Below are 16216 nucleotides of genomic sequence, written 5' to 3'. Positions count from 1 at the left end.
TAGTCGAATTGTTCCAGAAATGTGTTTGTGAGCTGCAGTGATAAATGTCATCAGTTATCTAACCGTTCCTGCTGGCAGTTCAGTACCATGGATAGCAACCAAACACAATAAATCTATCAGAAGTTCAGAAATTCCAAAATGATATTAATTACGTAAATAATTAACATTCAGGTAATTAGGCCAATTGTTCTGCATTTTAATTCTGCTTAATTACACAATTTTGTTTTATTTTTCTGGTTCTTATTTATTTTGGTTTGACAGAAAGTGCTTCTCACAACTCACATAAAGACGTGCACACAATTTGGTAGCTATTGGATAGAAGATATGCCCATAAGCACAAACATGTCAGGAATAACCCCAAATGGTTAATAACTAAATGAACGTTTATGGGATTGGACACAACTTTTGAAAAAATAAGAAGAGTTGGAAACTATGAACACCACCTCCGAGAGTTATAAGATGGAAAGCAATAACAAATGTTTTGTTTTAGAACTATACAAACAAAATTCTATGATAATCTGAAATTTTGCATTTCTTATATGCACCAAAAATTATCAAGGCACTAAAGATACAAACCTATCACCAATGATTGTTTATGTATTTTTAACTAACAAGGCAGCAGGGAAACATACATCGCCAAATATTTATTCAAATTGCTCGCTCATCAGTGAATTTATATTTAACTGTGGCTGTTTAGTACCCCTGCAGTGCCAGGAAACTAATCGCTGTATCATACATCTGTTCTTCTTACACAAAGGTTACTACTGAAAACAAAGTGTAAGTGCTCAGTAAAAGAAATCACAATTCTTCCCCAGGGAGCTGTTCTGACCACAAGAATATGCCGTTTATTGGCAGAATAGACGTTTTATGAATTGACTGTATGCATTCTTATCTGTAATAAAAGCTGAAGTAGTCACTAACTGAATTGCGATGATCACAGTTAAGTACTGTTTTGGTTCAGCAGGGGATATAAGCAGATCTCTCTGGAACTTGTCCCAATAAAGCTGGATCTGCTAAGGTTGTTAAAATATAATGGACAGACAGCAGACTCATGCATATATCATGACTTTTGAATGATTGGATGGCAGAATAATAATAATAATTAATTAATTTGTTTGTTTATCTTTTTAATTTCACTTACAATTAAGGCTTGATCAAATCACAACAGTCACAAGAATATTAAATAATGCCTGATGTCAGCTTTTTATGCATCCTGCTATTTCATGCAAACTGATTCATGCAAGTGATTCACTTGTGAGTCCAGGTTTTAGCAGCAAATGCATGTTTAAATGTAGCACCAACTAAATCAAATAAACCACATTCAATTAATTATTTGGCTTTAAAAATAAATAATAATAATAATAATAATAATAATAATAATAATAATAATAATAATAATAATAATAATAATTTAATTATTAAAGAAATAAAGAAATACAGTGACCCATTTTCAAGAATTATTCAGTAAAACAACTGAATAGTTCTTGAAAATGGGTCACTGTATTTCTTGTCAGTTTTCCCTGTCTGGGTTTTACTGTGTATTATATCATAAGTGTTGGTGTTAATTATTTATATTTTAATTAAATTGCTCTTGATGAGTAAGATCATCTCAATTGGCAATTGGGGATGTTTAAGTCCTTGTAAGTTTAAATGTGCCACCTCCGTTCATTTCAAATCATGTGGAGGTTGCAATCAAACTTCAGTTCACTATAATTACATAAATGCACGCGATTTGTCCCCAGGACACAAATTAAATAATTTCAGTTTGTTCCCAGAACACAGTATATGTTACCTTGTTACCTTGTTAATTTCTTAAATTGCAGTTTTGAAAAAGAATATCTGATTACAACAATGACCACACTTTAGATCTTGTATTTTTATTGGGCCAACCTAGATTACATTTGACTTTTGTGTGCAGCCTATGAAGAAGCACATTTGTTGCATGTTTGCATGCCATATCCTTTATTAGGACCCACTGCTTTTCTTAGCCCCTGTGTTGGCCAGGACACTGTCATAGTATCACCCCATTAGAAAAGAGACCAACCTGTTGTGATGGATCAGGAGACATTTCATAATTATTCATCACTGCTGCTGCAACTGTATCATTGAAGGTGACTGTAAAATTAAGAAGGTGACTGAAGTGCCAAGAAAATCATTAAAAGACGATCAGTACATTTTTTTATTCACTGTGCGAAAAATTAATAATCTAGGTCAAGTGCAGTGTCACGGACTTCTAAATATAGAACCGAATGACTCCACTGAGATTCACAAAGACAATCTTAGCTGGAGACATAGTATGTATTTTGAGCGAGATATGGGAAAAAAAAAAAACATTATAATTTCACATCAGAGAATTTTGGATGAGAGAATTTGTGTTTGAAGAGGTCAAACTTATCTGCATAAGAGAATTATCATTGCAACACAGACTCTGCGCAGTAGCTGGTAGTTATTTGCTGGAGTGAAGAAATACTGATATGAAAACATAAAGGAGGACTGTAAAGATATGTTCGGTTCAGAGTAACAAAACTATAAAACCCATTATTTTTTGTAATTGTAATGAAATCCTACTCATGTCGTAAAGACCTGTTTTTTATTCTTTCTGTTTTGATCAGAAACTTTACATTAACACCACAGAAGCAATGTGTCTCTCCTCCAGCACAAATGTTTTATAGGCTACCATATCACTTATGACCATATCTTCACACATCTTCAGTGCTGTTTTGCCATTTTTAAGCCTTCATTTAGTACATTTATGTTTTGTGTTCAGTTTAGCCAACTGTGGTTGGCTAATAAGCATCATAAACCTGAAGAATTTTACATGACATGTACAATGTCATTGTGCTGACAGCTGTAAACATTTTGATTCACGAAAAGGCTTGTTATTACATAGGAAACTGGACATTTCCAAAAGTAGAATTAGGTTTGATGTATTTGGTTTAAAGCAAACTATATTATTAAGATGTTATGCCTTTGATTGTTGTCATAAGCATTCTGGGAAATGCAAGAGTAGAACTTATAAGATTGCATTGCCTTGTGATTCGTTAAGGTCTTGTTTACTCCACAGAGAAAAGTCATATTGCTATTTGCAATTAAATAATGTACTCAACATGAACATTTCAATTAGGAAACAATGGTGTGGATGGGGGGCCTTTGTTTATGATTAGATCTTCAGAGCGAAAACAACATATTTATTAATCTTTCATTGGTGTCTATGGACATCTTTAGAAGCTCTTAGTTAAACATCTCAGCAACTTTAATATTACCAAACAAACTCATAGCTTTGGGTTGTTTGTACAACCTTGGAAATTCAGATTAAGTTTAGTCTTATATGCACAATCATTTTTATTATATTTTTAAAAATTATATTTCTGTGCATAACATGCTGTTTTCCTTGAATCAATCAAATATCTGACCGGCAATGCCAGACTGTGACTCGGTACAAACACAATTATAAAAAGGACATTTAAAACTCTGGGAACAATAAGCTACTCAAAAACTAAAAGAGCACGATTGTCCATATGGCTATTTGTATTGTTCTACCTACACATGCCATCTTCAGTGTGTCTTCAGGTTAACAAGAAATTCACAACTGTTGTATGACAAACTGTTCTTGATGCTGAACTGTTGAATGTAAATCTAAAAGGTTAATATGTTCTAAGTTCAGTGTTTAATTGAGTTGAAAATGTTTGTTGGACTCCACATTAATTCCTTTTCAGTGGTTTCCCGGTTGATCATCTCTGTCTCTCTCACTGCTGTCTCTATCTCTCTCACTTCTGTCTCTCTCACTGCTGTCCCTCTGTCCCTCTCACTGCTGTCCCTCTGTCCCTCTCACTGCTGTCCCTCTGTCCCTCTTACTTCTGTCCCTCTGTCCCTCTCACTGCTGTCCCTCTGTCCCTCTCACTGCTGTCCCTCTCACTGCCGTACCTCTGTCCCTCTTACTTCTGTCCCTCTCACTGCTGTCCCTCTGTCCCTCTCACTGCTGTCCCTCTGTCCCTCTCTCCGCAGCATGTGGGACCGTTGCAGCTGGAGCTGAGGACGAGGGAGAGGCCGAAGCCGGATGGATTGAAGGCGCAGCAATTCTACTCTCCGTTTTCTGTGTTGTCATTGTTACTGCCTTTAACGACTGGAGCAAGGAAAAGCAGTTCAGGGGTTTACAGAGCCGCATTGAACAGGAACAAAAATTCACCATTGTCCGGGGTGGCCAAGTTATCCAGACGCCCGTAGCGGAAATAGTTGTCGGTGACATTGCACAAATCAAATACGGTAGGAATTTCTTGAATTCCTGTTGTATATTAATACAGTAGAACCTGGGGCATGGTTTCTCACCAATTATATTTCAGTTAGAAAAACAACAACACTTCACTAATATGATATGAACTTGATATGGTCTTTTCTAAATTCAACTGAATTTCCATTCCCGGTAGATGTATTCCTGTCTGAATTCCCCAACTAGGTAATAAAATGAGAACTGTTTTTTTGCAACCCCAAGTTGGAAGTATAGATGTATATTAAATAAAGTAGAACATTAATCAAACATGCCTTCTTGATGTAAAGGTCATTTCTACAAGCTGTTTGATGGCTAGATAAAGCTTACAGCTAAAGCATTATGCATCTCTCAAATCTCCCCAAGAAGCAGTAAAATGATAATGTCTCGAAAGGTTAACTACATAATTTTCAAGCAACACTTTTTTGGCCAGCTTTTTATGATATCCTTAAGTAAATCGTGAAAATGTTGCTTTACAAACACTGATGAAAACATACCACATCAAGTCAGTCAGTCAGTTATTAGCATCATCATCTGAGGGAATCCATTTTACTTTAATTTACCTTTATTTACAATTAAATTCTGTGAACTTCTATTATTCCATAAAATATGTCTCTGAAACAATACATTTCACATAATTCCTGCCTTATTTTTATTTTTTATTTTTTTTAAATGAAGGAGACCTACTTCCAGCTGATGGCGTTTTGATACAGGGGAATGATCTGAAGATTGATGAAAGCTCTTTGACTGGAGAATCAGACCATGTACGCAAATCTGCAGACAAAGACCCCATGCTCCTCTCTGGTCAGTGTGTGTTGCATGGCTCCAGACTTTTTATGAAGTGACCATGTTTGTCATAGGACAGCTAAAGTTAATTTCAAACAGTGGTTCCATAGGTTGCAATTAAAGACAATAAATACAGTTTAAATGGCAGTTTCTAGGCTTTCAGCAAAATCATTGGTTATGGTTCCTGCCGCTATGAAAACAAATGCAATCCATATCCACACCCCCTTGCTGGTTGCTGTTGTTGTGTTACCAGAAGAGCCCACTGACTGGACTAACCTTGTGTATTGAATTAATTGAAATTTTCTAGCTGAGTCACAACAGCCTGACATTTTCCAAATGGAAGAAAAGGGCTCTTAATTATAAATTGAATCTTAATGAACAGAGAAGTATGTTTTCTTAGCAGCCTGATTTGGTTTGTGTCCCCATTAGACTGTTTCTGAGTGTATGTTTTCCTACACTGCTTTGCTAAAAATACAAATGTATAGCATTTTATCTTTCTTAATAATGTATTTATATGAATTTGAATTGAATTTAAAATTGAATTTATGGGATTGGGGAGGGGGGCTGAAAAGTCTTCCAAGTTTTTATATATCGGTTTGGGTCTGACTGGATTTAAAACTGAATGACATATCAATGCAATATATTCTTTCTTTAGGCACATTTTTAATATAAGCCCAATTTAATTAACTTACAATAAACAATTACTTAAATGTAAGCATTTTTAATTTAATTAATTGATTTATTTATTTTGACTGGCAGATTCCAAATAGAGTATAGGCATAACATGTTCAATACAACAAATCAGGAATGCTACAGAACCCAAATTAATATTAAAACTCAAAGGAATATTATACCCTTCTAATTTAATCAAATAAGTCAGTGGAGGATTGTGGAGGTCAAGGGGAGTAAAGAGTCACCTGCTGAACACAGAGGAGGCTCCTAGCTTTAATAATATTAGTGGGGAATATCTCGGATGGCAGACATTGCGTTTCCGATTACATTTCCGTGGACATGTCTCTGGAATTTCATACGTGTCAGTGGTTACTCTGTAGCAAAAAGTCATGTTCAATCTTATGCTAATTTTGCTAGCGTTTGATCACAGTGAAAGATTAGTACAAATGTGTACAGTATGCCTTTCTATTTTCCTGTTGTTATTGTCACGGTGGAAGTTATTGTTGGGAACAAACAACAACAGATCGCTGCAATTGTGCACTTTATTATTATAACTGGTAATTTTGGGGAGACAGCAGGAAGTGTACTACAGAAAGGCGGGCTAAATTAACTCTATGATGCAGACAGGATCTTGATAAATTGTTCATTCTAAATATAGCTTCATAGCGAAAAGGAGCCATGGAGGATTCAAAGGAATTCAAATGAACACACTGTTATTTCCATTAAGGGTAATGTTTTGGGGCTTTTTTCCCCACTCCACTCTAGGTACTCATGTCATGGAGGGCTCAGGGAGAATGGTGGTCACTGCGGTGGGAGTTAATTCCCAAACTGGCATCATCTTCACTCTGCTGGGAGCTGGCGGTGAGGAGGAGGAGAAAAAAGAGAAGAAAGGTACATCCACCACTGATCAGTCAGAGGTTCACAAATCCCCTCTCCCTCTAGAAGGCATTATTAGCCTTTCATATAACAGCTGGGCTGTCTCGTCGTCTGCTGTAATTATGCGGCATGGGTCATCAGTGCCCCGCCTGGCGTTAATCTCAATCGGCAGTCAAAGGATTACAGTTACAGTGCCGTTAAAGAGTGGTCTCCAGGGTTTTGGGGTTCCTGCGCTGACTGCAGCAGAAACCAGAATGTCCTCAAAGAGTTGTGGTGCAAAAGAAACCCCATTGACTGTGTAGTTCATATTGAATGTTTTATTTGGTACAAAAGCAAAGTCCTAAAACAGGCCATTATGAGGGACACCAGTGGGAATAAGACAAATGTCATGTTAGGTCTGAAAGGGTTTATTATTTCAATACTGCCTGGTTTTGTGTATCTTGTACACACTGGTAACATGGCAATACCAGTTAAAACACTAGACTGTATATACATTCTTTAGTGAGGTTTAATCTCAGCTGAGAGGTCTCTTAACGTAATAAGAAAATACAGTTTTAAAGATTTATTAAATATTGAAAATGTGTGTTTTTTTTTTCTTTTCAAGTGTTTGCAGTTGCAGTATAAGAAACGGGTGTGCTGTTATTATTTTTATAAATATAAATATACCCACGACGAATGTCGGAACTTTTCAGGTGTCATTCTTATGCAAAATGTCCCCTGTGGGACCACGAACAAGAAAATCTTCCTTGCTATTTAATAGCGTAAAGCTAAAATACTGCTTGTAATTAGGTTTATATATTTTTTCCCTATAAAATATCATGTGTTTTTGCATATTTCTCTTTACTTTTTACTTTTCATCACTGTTTTATCCAGAAGCAGTTACATTAAGTGGGTGTGACTGATCAAGTTTTAACAAGTGCAACGCCAGCACTTTACAGTCACTCACATGCGGCCGGACTCTAATTGCACTCGATACTGTGATGACACTTGGCTTTTGTCGTTTTGTACTCAGCAGCTGAAAATGTTGTAGCTAAATGTATTATTATTATTATTATTATTATTATTATTATTATTATTATTATTATTATTATGACTTTCATCTTATAATGTTTGTTTTCTTCAATAATATACTCTTCTTTTCAGTATTTTTTATTATTTATTTCAATTTTGTTTGACATCTAACATAATTTTAAATTGTGCTGACATATATTTAAAAGTGTTATGTGTTTGTTGTTAAAAAAGGAAAGCTAGGACATCATCTTCATTTTCTTATCATTCTGAACATTGTGATACAGGTGAGACAGTGGAGGATGGACACCCGCTGCCAGGTAGGGTATGACCTGTAACTCCCCACCCCTCCGCCCCCAGCTGCGGCTGACTTGAGCATCTCAGCCCCGATCCTCAAAACATAACTTTACCAAGACCCGTAACACTGCCCCCCCTCTGATCCAGCTTCAGGTCATAATGATTCTTGACTTAAAAAGAAGAGCTTTACAATGACGTCTTTTTAAGTGTGGGAAGACATCTCATCCATGTTTCTGCATAGACTGCTGATTCCGGGGTTGACCTCTTCCTTTTGTTTAACACGTAATGATAAAATCATCCTTTATTGACGGTATTTCTCTATAAATACACAATCTATGCCTTCTGATCAAAATTATATATGTATATAATATATATAATATATATATATAATATATATGTGTGTGTGTGTGTTTGCAGGCAAATGTAAAATTTGTGAAATTTCTTTACATTTTGAGCAGTGGTACAATATACCTTATTTCACAGATAATTTTATTTTTGTTCGTCTTCCATGGTATGCTGGCCAGCTACTCTTTTCTGAAGTGTGTGTAGGCCTGTGCCAGTTGCAAACACAGGTTGTGCTGTCATCCTGATCACAATGCTACAGAGAGTATCTCTCCTCTATTGACCACCAAACAAATGCTGTATTTCAATGCGATGCATGTATGATATCTTTGGTTGTTCCTGTGTCGATTAAGAAAAAGTTGGTATGTGGCATAAAGTGCAAAATTCTGAGTGTCAGTCACTTGTCAAAGATTGATGAAAAAAGGATCTGTGTTTTGTTTGGTAACATGGTCTGATCCGTACACATGGGGAGAAAGGCGAGCAAAAAGTGTTTAAAACAAACAAGAAACTGTTGACAAAATCCCTAAATTCTTAAACTGAATGACATAACATGGAATTTTGAAAATAAAAGTGTACTAATTTAAAATCCGACACTTGTATATTCAGCTATATATTTTTTTCTTCTTTAGAAGATGGTTAAAAATCCAAAATCCTTTGCATATTTATACTAAGAGAATGTGTTTTAAAGATGATGTTTGCGCTTCACAAATGTGATCTGAACTCTGGATTAATAGATCTTTATTTGATATGAATGATTCATGATTTAACCATCTCTTCTTTACATCTTTGTAGCGCCTTTGATGCAATTCCATGAAAAGCGCTATCTAAATGTAAATTGTTACTATGTATAGAGCTGTAAATGCTTTATCTGTGCCTTGAACCTAACCCCCAAGAAACAAACAAACTAAATAACAGCTGTAGTGTCCCGAGTTAGCAACAAGAAGACTTCATATTGATTGTATGGGGGGAAATTGGTCAATCCTCGCTTATTGTACCATTGATCATTGTTGAGTACAGTGTCTGTTGTTGCTGTTGATCCATTTTATATGTTATCCATCTTTATGTTGCATTGTGAACGTGATGCTTGACAGAAGCATTTTCTTTTTAGTCTTTTCAGTTTCATACAGTATTACAAAAGTGCTAATCATGGGTAATTAAGCTATTTATTTTCTTAACCATGTTATTTTTGTTCACTGTTATCCTTTTTTTTATCCATTATGACTTGCTAGACTGCTCCCATCTCTCCTCCCACCCCATCTCAACTATATCTACCGATGGTGCAGCAGGCGCAAATGCCACTGGTAATACGAGCTTAGTGAATGGTAGGTGGAGAACACCTCACTTCTTTTATCTGATGGGTATCTCTCTTTTCCAACTGTCTTGACCTTCCTCTTCCGCTGACTTGTACAGCTGTTGTAAATGCATGTCACCAGCGTGTGAAACCACCCATTTTTATTTTTTCCTGAAAGAATACGAATAACAAATCAGGAGTGCCACAATAAGTGATAAAAGTGAAACGCTGAACGGATCCTATCAGTAGTTTTGGAGTATTGCAGATGTGTCTATAGTCAATAAAGTTTACAGGACTGTGTAGGTAAAGGGTGTTTGATATTAAACTACAGGTCACAGCCTGTGATTGCACTCTGTAACACAGTATCTAAAGATGATTAATCCCTGGTGCTTTCTTAGAATGCTGTGTAGCCGAGGGACTAGTTTCTTATAATTGCTTCAGGGATTCTATATTATTGTTGGGGCATTTATTCCCATTACAATATGTCTCCTCTAGGGGTTATATTTCATTTTCTCAGGAACATCATGTTGTTTTTTGTGGATTCTCTATACCATAGAAACAGGCTAAAATGATTTTCTCACTAACTTTACCTTTTGTATAGCCAGCATGATATACGTGATGAAATACTCTTTTTCTGTCTTTCTTACCCTTGCATGATAATATATCAGAAAACACATGTATAGCCAGTCAGTCTTCTCATACAAATATACTTAAGATTGTAAACTGTGTGTTTATTTCATTAGAGTTGAAAGCATTTAAATGTATAGAGTTGCAAAACTGTTTGTTTGTAATGAAATATGGAAGATAGTGGGAAAGGTTTCTTATTTCAAACCAAAATCATTTGGTTGCAAAGGGTTGTCATTCAGTTATTGACTGAAAAATGCATTATTCCCAGGTAATTAACACAGTGTAAATGGATTCTTTTTACTGTAATAAAAGCAAAATACCATACATTATAAAATATTGTGGCAGTTCCTTCAGCATGCATTCTGTATTAACAGTTATGATATCTTACTGGCATGTTGGCATACTAAATATTCTCCTTTTTTATGGAAAATTATATTCCTACATTATTTAAATAAATATTTTGTATGGTATTGATAGCCTTAATTTAATTATAATAGATAGACTTGCAATTGTGCTCAGTTAATCAAAGGCACTATTTACATTGGGATTGCACGCCATTTGAATTTGAAACCCATGCATCTGTTTGACTATGATGTATATGGCCTTTGAGTCTTTAGTAAACTGAACATGTCTTTCAACTTCAGCAAAACAATACTTGATTCTATCAGTATATATATAATATATAGATAGATAGATAGATAAACAGTTTTTTTGGTTTGATGATGAGGTGTTGATGCTGAGAAGACTTAAGGTGTAGGTTGAAGGTGTAAGTGAATAACGTTTCTATTAGCATGTACAATTTGAACACTGTAGACTTTTGACCACTTTTGAATGTTGAAATCAGTGTGAGGTACTTTTTATTGAAATTGTGTTCTGGAACTCAGTCATGAATATTTATAGAAGTATAGATTTGCTTGTCCTTTCAGTACAGCATGCAGACGTGGGGACTCACTGCGTGTTTGGTATTGAGGTGTATTTAGGGGCTGCTGTACAACATACTCTAATAGCACTGATGCAGTTGATTGATGATAAGAATCAATATATATTAAAAAGCGCCGGCGATGGCATTCCAATAGGGCTTTGAACCTCTGCATTAGAAGGTCACGCATTTGCATCCTAAAACCGGAACTGAACTTTGCCTGCTTGAGATGACGATTTCTGTAGCTGGATCAGCACTTCCTCTCCATGGTGACTAGAAAGTATTTTACTTCCAAAGCAAAAACTCAAAGTTATGCTTTCCCTACTTGTACTCTAAATGCAAGAGCTCCGGTAGGGAATATATAAACAAGAAATCTATATAAGAAAAGCCAGTAAATGTTTAGGGGATAACAATAGTTTTTCCTTCCCTTTATGACTCCCTCAATAGTGAAAACATCCTGTTTTTGTTATTGTTATATCCTTGTTTCTTTCTCGTGCCCTGAAGCATGTGCATTTCTTGGTCGGACTTCTGTAATGCATGCTGTATGTTGTATTGTGCCTGTGTTGCCTTCCCCCCCTCATTATGTGAGTGTGTAATATGTGAACATGACGCTTTATGAAGCCCTGTGCAATTTCTTAATGACTTTTCTTTGCATAATTAATATTTGGGATTCCTTCTAATTGTTAACGTGAGTATGTTCCTTAAGCTGATCTTTCATTTGTCAAATAAGGCCCTTTAAAAAATAACACAACATAGTACCTATCATAGAAAAGGGAGTTTTAAAAACCTTCATAGATATTTATTTCTTTGATTATCAGAATAAGAACAAACTCTCCAAAGTGTTGTTTGTATAACTACCTAACGCAAACTTAGGAAATACAATTCAATAAACTGCAAAAGGCATACACAGTATTTATACACTATTCACACCACTGAATGGATCATATGCATACACCTATTGCAGGCAGTTCAATGAACTACAATTAATGGTGTACTTTATACTTTATATTATAACACAATCTTGAAAGTCACTCATGCAGTCGTAGCCATATTCAATCAAAAACCTTTATAGTAAAATCTAATCGTTTTCAATCACATTTTGGACCTTGATTTGGAATCTGAATGGAACTGTTAACCTGAGTCTGAGCTATATTGTATTACATTAATACAACATGTATTCACTGAAGACAGATTACATAATGTAACTAGGGTGTTACTACTGCTGCCAATATTCCCCAGTGGAGCAATTGTTTTTATAGCTGGTGTAATTTGAATACACATGCTTTGGCTTTTGTGAAATATGTTCATACTAGTTATTCTGTGGCTACATGTGACATAAAACAGTCCTTTTATGAATATTTCCTCATCAGTGCAATACATTTTTTAGCTTGTTCTGCCAATATAATTGAAAGGTTTTTTAATATACTTATACAGATACATATAATTCTTGACATACCTCAATTTAATGTCAGAAAGGATGTAATATCAGGTGGCTATTGTTGTGTTAATACTCTACAGATGCCATCCAAAAACATGATTATTTTGTAAAACTGAGTTTTTAATCTGGCGTGAATTTTTTATCCAGGCCCCTCAGATTATTAATAAAACAAGTAATAGGCTTAAAACCAGCGACTTATTGTCACTTGCTTTGTACAGTGCACTATCCAGTGTCTCATAGTTTTTCCTTGTCACGTGACTTCTTAAATGTTGTACACTGCATTCGGCGTATTTTGTGTGCCATCCATTATATATGTACGGCTCTGTTAGCACAGTGCTGGAAAGAGTGAGTCACTGGACAGAGGCATTGTAGTGATTAACTGCAGGGACAGTGGACGCTTACATAAGTCTCGTTTATGATGGAGCATTTTATATATGTTGCTGTCATAGAGATGTGAAATAAATATTCATTCTCTGTGTCTTCCTGTTTTTATTTAATTTCACTGTAATGTCTTTGTGATCGATGTTTTATTGTCTGCTTTTGTTATTTTTGTCCTGTGTGTCGTGTGTCTTCATCATAGGTAAAATGCAGGATGGAAATATGGAGAACAGCCAAAGCAAAGGTAACCTACTTCCACTTTCGCTGGTTTGTGTTTTCACTTGCTTCCTCCACAGATAAAACATCAGCTCACTGATTAAACCTGACATCTTATGTTTATGGTGGTTTCAAATAACCGTCCAGCTGGCTTTTGCTTGTTTGGATTTCCAGTTTTCATTCAGATCTGTTACTTTAACATTCAATATAAACGACACAAACCTGTAATGTGTTGTTGTCTTCCCCTTTCTATTAACGTAATAGTGTTATGTATATAGAGTTATTTGTATATATTCCTGGTAGATTAACTGCATTAGTTGGTCATTTCATAGGGTAGAAATGCATAGCTAAGTAAAGCTGTCGAGGATTCCAGTTCATTTTGACATGTAGGTTGAATACAGTTTCGCCTTGTCTCTTTGCTCTGTGTGAAACAGGAATGTTCATTTTAATTCACTTTTACTTTTAAGTGTTCATGGAAATGGTACACCTATGAGGTATATAATATGTTTTTAATTTATATGAATTTACCCAGGCAGCCTTGGCGGACGTCAGAACAAATTTTAACTACTTGCCCTTGCCCTTGCGTGTTTTTTTGTTTTTTAAGTTACTGCTTTGCAAACATGTCACAGTGATTAAACTACAAGCTTTTGTTTGACCTGGTTTCCAAACTGAAATTCAGACTTTACACAAATAAATCCTTGCATCGATTATAACATATAAAGGTCAGGAATGTAAATTGTCTTTCCAGCACAGAAGACAGTGGAAAACAATGACATCATGGTTGAAATGTGCACGGGGGATACATGTTTTCAGTTGCACAAGCTCAGGTTTTCCTCAGTCTAATTAAAGTAAACGAGGAAGAGAATGTATTTACATAGTTTCATATAATTATGCTTAGCATCCTATAGGTTGTTACATATGTATATTAAAGCTGATATAATTTAAAAATATTGAAAAAGGGCAGAGTTCTAAAAGATGTTCCATCTGAGGTTTTAAATATTGTCTTTGAAAGGGGAGCCAGGGAAGAATTATATTCCTACAGGGGACAGTTTTTAATTTCCAAAATTAAACAAAAAATAAGGGAAAGGTTTGACCTGAACATGCTGTTGCAATGATCATTAAACTTGTTACAATTGTTGCATTAACCGCTCAAAGGTTTTTAAATGGAATTCACTGCTTTGAAAACCTACAGGCCAAAACTCCAGAACCATGTGTTGGGTTCCAATACTACGAAAGGACTGTATCCACAATGTGTCTACAATTACACAACTGCTTTGTTTGTTTTGAAAATATTAAATTGATTATAAATGTTTTTTGGCGGATATTTTACCCAGGAGACGTTTTTCCTGGGTGTCTACATCTATACAGAGTTTCAATGCTGTATGTTTGGATTGTTTTAGTCAAGAAGCAAGACGGTGCCGCAGCAATGGAGATGCAACCGTTAAAGAGTGACGAAGGAGGGGACGGAGATGAGAAAGAGAAGAAGAAAACCAACATGCCCAAGAAAGAGAAATCTGTCCTTCAGGGCAAACTGACTAAATTAGCTGTACAGATTGGTAAAGCGGGTGAGTTCAGATGCATTTTTTTGCTGTGTGCTTTCATATGTTAAGCATGTTATATATAGTCATTCAAATCAGGATAGAAGGTGTCACCATATGTTTTGTTTGAGTATTTACTTGTTTTTTTAATCTTAGCAGGAATGTCATAACTTCAGCCACACATTTTGTACAAAGTTTAAAACATTTAACAATCCTATTGTCACGGTATGCAATTTACCTAAGGCATTGAAAAACACCATATGTTTAACATCCAGGCTAGAGATTACCAGCCAATTTGTGTATGGCATAATATCACTTAATTATAAAATGACATAAATATTAATGTAAATAGGTGTTTCAAAATATTTCCTACCATAATTTATGCATTTTCAGTAACCAAATACAAAGCCTTCCAAGGATGAATTCGCTTTTGTGACAGTAAACTCAGTTGTCTAGGCTGCAGGGAGGGTTGGGTGTGTGTGAGAGGAATTAAATTTAAGCTTGGTAGTATAAAAAAGTAGAGAGGGAACATTCAATAAATAATTAAAAAACTAGATTCTCCACAACCAGTTTACACCAGAATTTCATAGTCATAGATTATGGGTTGATCAGGGATCTGCTTCAGTCTATCACTAGCTGACCCCTGACCTGGGTGTATAAACATCACCTTCATAACATTACTATGATGCCATACATTTAATGTGTAGCCTGTTCAAGGAAGATCACTTCAGAAAGGGTGAAGCAGTATTCATCCTCCCGAAGACTTTGCTCCAGATACTGTAACCTGAAAACCGCTCAGGGTCTCTGCAAAATAAAGTATCAGAGATAATAGCTCTGCCAATGCAAGATAGACTCAGATAGGAATGCAATATTACTTTAAATAAATAGATTGAATGTGCCAATACAAAGATAACATATTTATTTATTTTGATTTAGAAAACCCAATTTGTTTGGCACTGCAAGCTCAGGACGCCTAGAGCATCAGGACTTGCTGAGGATTTTTATAGTGTTTGAAACATCTAACACCAGGCATCTGAGCACCATGGCCCCTCGTGGACCACCCCCCCTCCCCCCTGGCAGTGCATCACGGGACCATGCTAAGTCTCCTGGGAATTCCCAGCCAAAGCTGCTGGCTGAATTCCAGGATTGTTTTTATTTTTGCAGTCTGCAACATATTCGGTGACCAGGATACTATGCACAGCTCATGTCTTGCTCCAAGTCCGATTTCACCTTCTCTGTCTAAGCAGACAATGTATCATTTTGTACAGGTTCCCTAATACTCTTGTCTTGGTGGGTTTCAGGTTTGGTAATGTCCGCTATTACAGTCATCATTCTTGTGCTGTACTTTGCCATCGAGAACTTTGTGATTCAGAAGAAGCAGTGGCTACCCGAATGCACTCCAGTCTACATTCAGTATTTTGTGAAGTTCTTCATCATCGGTGTCACCGTCCTGGTAGTCGCCGTTCCTGAGGGTCTCCCTTTAGCTGTCACTATCTCACTGGCCTACTCTGTAAAGGTATTGTATACAGGGCTTTACAATATTTCGTCCAAGTCTAAATATATA

General features: G+C 35.9%; 1 protein-coding gene across 8 annotated transcripts in view; it reads left to right on the top strand.

The window, feature by feature from the left end:
* atp2b2 (ATPase plasma membrane Ca2+ transporting 2) overlaps positions 1-16216 on the top strand; it is a 120613-nt gene that overhangs the window by 72970 nt on the left and 31427 nt on the right. For 5 of the 8 annotated variants that reach the window (XM_066697837.1, XM_066697836.1, XM_066697842.1 and 2 more), the window contains 8 exons: positions 4006-4263; positions 4943-5068; positions 6488-6613; positions 7894-7926; positions 9475-9567; positions 13101-13142; positions 14515-14679; positions 15954-16168. In XM_066697837.1, the coding sequence (XP_066553934.1) occupies positions 4006-4263; positions 4943-5068; positions 6488-6613; positions 7894-7926; positions 9475-9567; positions 13101-13142; positions 14515-14679; positions 15954-16168 (1058 nt within the window). The remainder of the gene's footprint in view (positions 1-4005; positions 4264-4942; positions 5069-6487; positions 6614-7893; positions 7927-9474; positions 9568-13100; positions 13143-14514; positions 14680-15953; positions 16169-16216) is intronic. The other 3 variants (XM_066697843.1, XM_066697844.1, XM_066697840.1) reach the window with 2 other exon arrangements.

The sequence above is a fragment of the Amia ocellicauda genome, chromosome 3 (genome assembly GCF_036373705.1).
Source record: "Amia ocellicauda isolate fAmiCal2 chromosome 3, fAmiCal2.hap1, whole genome shotgun sequence".
In the NCBI taxonomy this organism is placed as follows: domain Eukaryota; kingdom Metazoa; phylum Chordata; class Actinopteri; order Amiiformes; family Amiidae; genus Amia; species Amia ocellicauda.
Note: the sequence above shows the minus strand (reverse complement) of the source record. Positions and strands in the feature narration are given on the sequence as shown.